We start from the raw sequence: 4,067 nt of genomic DNA, 5'->3' as shown, positions 1-4,067 counted from the left end.
TTTCCTCGTTGGCCCCGCGAAATTTCCGATGTCTCTCACAGGGTTCGTCGGGCCGAGACTCAGTCGATGGAGAATCCCGCCCGCCTTCATTGATCGGCCGTGGGACGCCGGCCCGCCCCGTTTTGTCCTCGCCGTCACTCATCCGTCTCTCGGCCGGGAGCGCCGGGCGTCGGCGCAGACCGGAGCTCCGGGTTGTGACAATGGAGCCCCTTGTGCCGCCTCGGTGAGGCCCGCCCGAGCGTGGAAAATGACCTCCAAAGTCAAATGAGAAAATGGCTCGGTTTAACTGGATTTCAGCGTTTCTCCTGATAAGCGCGGCGGGATAATGGAAAAACGGAGGCTCTGGACTCGTCCGTCTTCCCGTCCTCGGCGAGGTCAGAGTGGCCCGGTTAGATCGCACGCGCACGCGAGCCAGGAGGCTGATGTGGAATCCAGCTGTGCGTCGTCCACGTGGAAATGTACACGACGGCGGCTCGTGGCAATATTAGACAAATAGCTTTCGTCCATCAGGACTCTCGGCGGTGGACGGCGCCGAGCGGCGGCTCGTTCCGCCTCCTCGCTTCCGTCCGTGGCTGAACATGTGAAGGAGGAGTCGTCAACCCGAAGGCTCTCCTCATTTGGTGTTTCACGCCGTGTTTACCAGTACGTTCGGGGCTTCTCGTCGCGTCCTCCTCATCTGAAGGGGTTGAGATGTTAAAGGCCGGGAGGAAGACTGCTCTTCTTCTTCTTCTTTTTTTGAATACCTTTTTCTGTCACGTTGTTGCTGTGCGAACAAATGTCCTCGTCTTAGCTCAGCGCCTGAACTCTGGAGTAGATTCCTCGCCTTTACTCGATCTCTATTAATCCTCGTTTTGTAGATCTGTAGTTAGATGTTTGCATTTCTCCTTGAATGTGAAAATCACATTTCCGTGTTGCGAGGTCTCTCCGGGCTGCCGCCGGGCAGACGTTTCGCTCCTCCGGTGATTCTGGCCGTCTGAGCGCTACGCCTTCGGTTAGCCGCCCGAGCGCCTTCTCCAACTCAATACCTCTTCACCCACATCCGTCGAGCATTTATACCAAAGACGTAACTTGATGCAAAAATCTCTCTCCTCCTCGATCAAATGCTGTTTGTGCAATCTTTTTTTTTTTCTTCCTGGAGATACTAGAGTTAATTTACTGGACCGTAGTTTGTAGACCTGTAATTGTTGTACATAGGAGGGTTTGTGCTATGCTAAAGCGGCTGTTTGTAATCGCCCGAGGGAAGGCCGGAGACGTTTGCGTGTGAACCGGAGCGATCGGGATCCGTATTTCAGCCGCGTTAAAGCCCCGAATCCTGGAAAGTCCTGGAAAGCGATATTTTCTCGACAGCGGGAGACAAAGAGATATTTTTTATGAAGGGAGAACTGGATTTATAAAATGTTACGTTCCGAAGTGATTTCAGTGTCTTTCTTCGGTCTGTCGGCGCCGTCTGGCGTGTTCTCCGTCGCCACGCCAACCGGTCCCACAAAACAGATCCTTTGAATCCTGAATAATCCACAGCCGTCAACAATTGGAGGCAAGAATAAAATATATATGTTGTGCCGCAAACGTGAGCGAAATGTCGCTGGCGTAACTCGTCACGACAGTTGAAAGTGGCACTCGCTCACACGCCGCCGCCGCGCCGATCTGAAGGTTGGCGGTTCGTCCCTGTTGACGCTAAACGCCGTGTCGCCGCTCGCGGTACGATTAGCACCTTGTGCTCTGCTGCCATCGGCGTGCGGCAGCAAGGGTGAAGTCCTCTCCACAGGCCGGGTTGGCTCAGGGTCGTCGCTTCCATGAGGGCCGGATTCTGATTTTGCCGTCAAACCAAAGAAAGATGGCGGTCATGAAAATGTCAGCAGTAGCGGAGGCAGAACGGGATGGCCTCGAGGTTCCTTCTCCATGAAATTCACAGCTCATCACTCAAAGTGCCACAACATTGCCAGCTAACATCTGACGATGCTAAAGCGTGACGCGGGGGGGGCTCTTTGAGGCGGCGAATCGACGGATTAAGTCGCCTCCACAGCCTCTTCGCCGGCTGCGAGCTTGATCCTCGACAAATCCCCCGGAGACGGGTTCCAGTACAAACCTGAAGCTCTCACTTTACACTTGTTTTGATCAGATTAGTGCTTCGAACACGGCCGATGCAAAATCGGCGCACCGAAAGTATCTCTCGTTCCCAAACGAAGGCTGAATCGGGACCGTCGGGCCAAAGGCGCGTCCCTCCTCCAATCAGAGGCGGTCGGTTCCAGTCCATTGGGTTCCTGAGACATTCAACTCCAGGCTCTCCTCCGGTCTGGCTGGGAAAAGACGCCAGCGCCCGGATGAAGATGTCCAGGAGCCGTTGGCTCGGGCCGGTCCTGCTATGAATCAGTGTCGCTGTCAGAAAGCGAAGCGCGGTGACAAAGTGCAGCCGCACGCCGCGTCTGAAGGCGTCGCGGAGGTCGAGTTTCACCGGATTAAACGATACAAATTGTGGATATGCGGAGAGCAGCTCTGCTGTGTGTGTGTGTGTGTGTGTGTGTGTGTGTGTGTGTGTCGAGGCGGCTGGCCCATCCCGAGGCGGACCGGCGGTATGACTGATGGCTTGGTTTGGAGCGAGAGCTGCGCCTGTAAGAGGAGAGCCTCTCAGCGCTCCGACAATCCCTGAGTTTAGAGATGATCTGGAAACACAGATCTGAATTTGCACCAGACGTGCTTTTATCCCCCGGCTCCGGAGCGGCGACCACCGCGCTGTCCCGGCGCCGCAGCCGGGTCGGTCGCTTTCGTTCACTCCTTCATTGTTTCTCCGGCCTCGGTTTCTCGCGGACGTCTCGGCGGCTCCTGGCCTGGATCCGAAATCTCCGCGCTGACGTGAGAGTTTAAAGATGGCCGCCGGCGGAGTCGTTACTTGACCGTAGTCCACTATCATGTCGTCTTGTTTACATCTCCTCGCCCCCCCCACGTCATGTCCGTTCCAGTTGCTGTTCTGGAAGTCACATTCGAATCTCCCGGTGTAAAACTCAATAAACAATGTGAACTTCAGCCGCGTGTTTCCCGCTTCATTCTTTCCACTTCGCTCGCCGGCCTTTCGAATAACGGCTTTTATTATTGTTGTTATTCGTCAGGCTCGGAGGACGAGGGCGCGTCTGCGGAGAAGATGCACGTCCACCCTTCCACTCTCTCGCCGCCGTGCCAGATTCATTTTCCTGTCTTCACCTCTGCTTGTCCTCTCCTTAACCCCCCTCCAGACGGCTCTTTTGCAGATGTTTAAGGGACGGGCGAAATGACTAAAACACAGCGCCCGTCGCACCCGTCCTCCCGACGCACATCGCCGGGAGATAGCGGAGCGAGGGCTCTCCGGGCGCCGCCGTATCACGGTCGAGGGGAAAATCTACTCAGCAGCTGTGTCTCGACGGGCCCGGCCTTCGCAGACTTCCACCTGAACCATGTTAAATGAGAGCGATGGATGACTTCCTCCTCGCAACACTATCTGTTCCTGCAATTACGCCGGGCTGAAACACAATACCTGGATTTTGAAGCGCGCGCGTGGAGGAGGATCTTCCTCTGAGACTCTCCTCTGGAGAAGATGGCACGGACGGAGTCGGCCAAAGGCGGCAGCCCGGTTCCTCTGGTGGGACGCGACTGGCTGCGACCGCAGCCTCCGGATCTCAAGGTGGCATTCGAGCCATCCAGACGTACGGAAACATTCTGGAAAACATATACAAAGGGAATAGGGCCATTTTTGACCCTGCGGGTGTTTGAAAGGAGCGACAGGGCGAGCGAGGGGGGGGATGGTGGTTACCATGAGGCCAGAAGAAGGCGGGAGCGGCGGGTGTTTCTGAGTTTTCGGCCCAGCAGAAGAGCAGCGGCGAGGAGCTGGAGCTCATCTTTCCCTTTCAGCCCAGCGCCGGCCCTGGACGCACCAGCAGCTCTGCGCTCCTGGAGGGGCGCTGGGACCGTCTGTAGGACATGGAGCAAAATCAAGATGGCTGAGCACTGGCAAACACACACACACACACACACACACACACACACACACACACGTGCTGTGCTGTTTTGTCTTATAATGGCAGCTCGGTCAGCCCCTG

General features: G+C 56.1%; 1 protein-coding gene across 2 annotated transcripts in view; it reads left to right on the top strand.

Annotated features, from left to right (window-relative positions):
• The window catches only part of mdfi (MyoD family inhibitor), a 21,416-nt gene extending 18,397 nt beyond the window's left edge, over nucleotides 1-3,019 (top strand). For both annotated transcript variants that reach the window (XM_086168873.1, XM_086168874.1), the window contains exon 5: nucleotides 1-3,019. This exon is cut by the window's left edge and continues 361 nt beyond it. In XM_086168873.1, the coding sequence (XP_086024999.1) occupies nucleotides 1-93 (93 nt within the window). In that variant the 3' untranslated portion in view covers nucleotides 94-3,019.
• Nucleotides 3,020-4,067: the final 1,048 nt, after the last annotated feature.

Source organism: Fistularia commersonii, chromosome 21 (assembly GCF_037954325.1).
Source record: "Fistularia commersonii isolate RoL2024-O1a breed Wild chromosome 21, RoL_Fcom_v1.0, whole genome shotgun sequence".
In the NCBI taxonomy this organism is placed as follows: Eukaryota; Metazoa; Chordata; class Actinopteri; order Syngnathiformes; family Fistulariidae; genus Fistularia; species Fistularia commersonii.
Note: the sequence above shows the minus strand (reverse complement) of the source record. Positions and strands in the feature narration are given on the sequence as shown.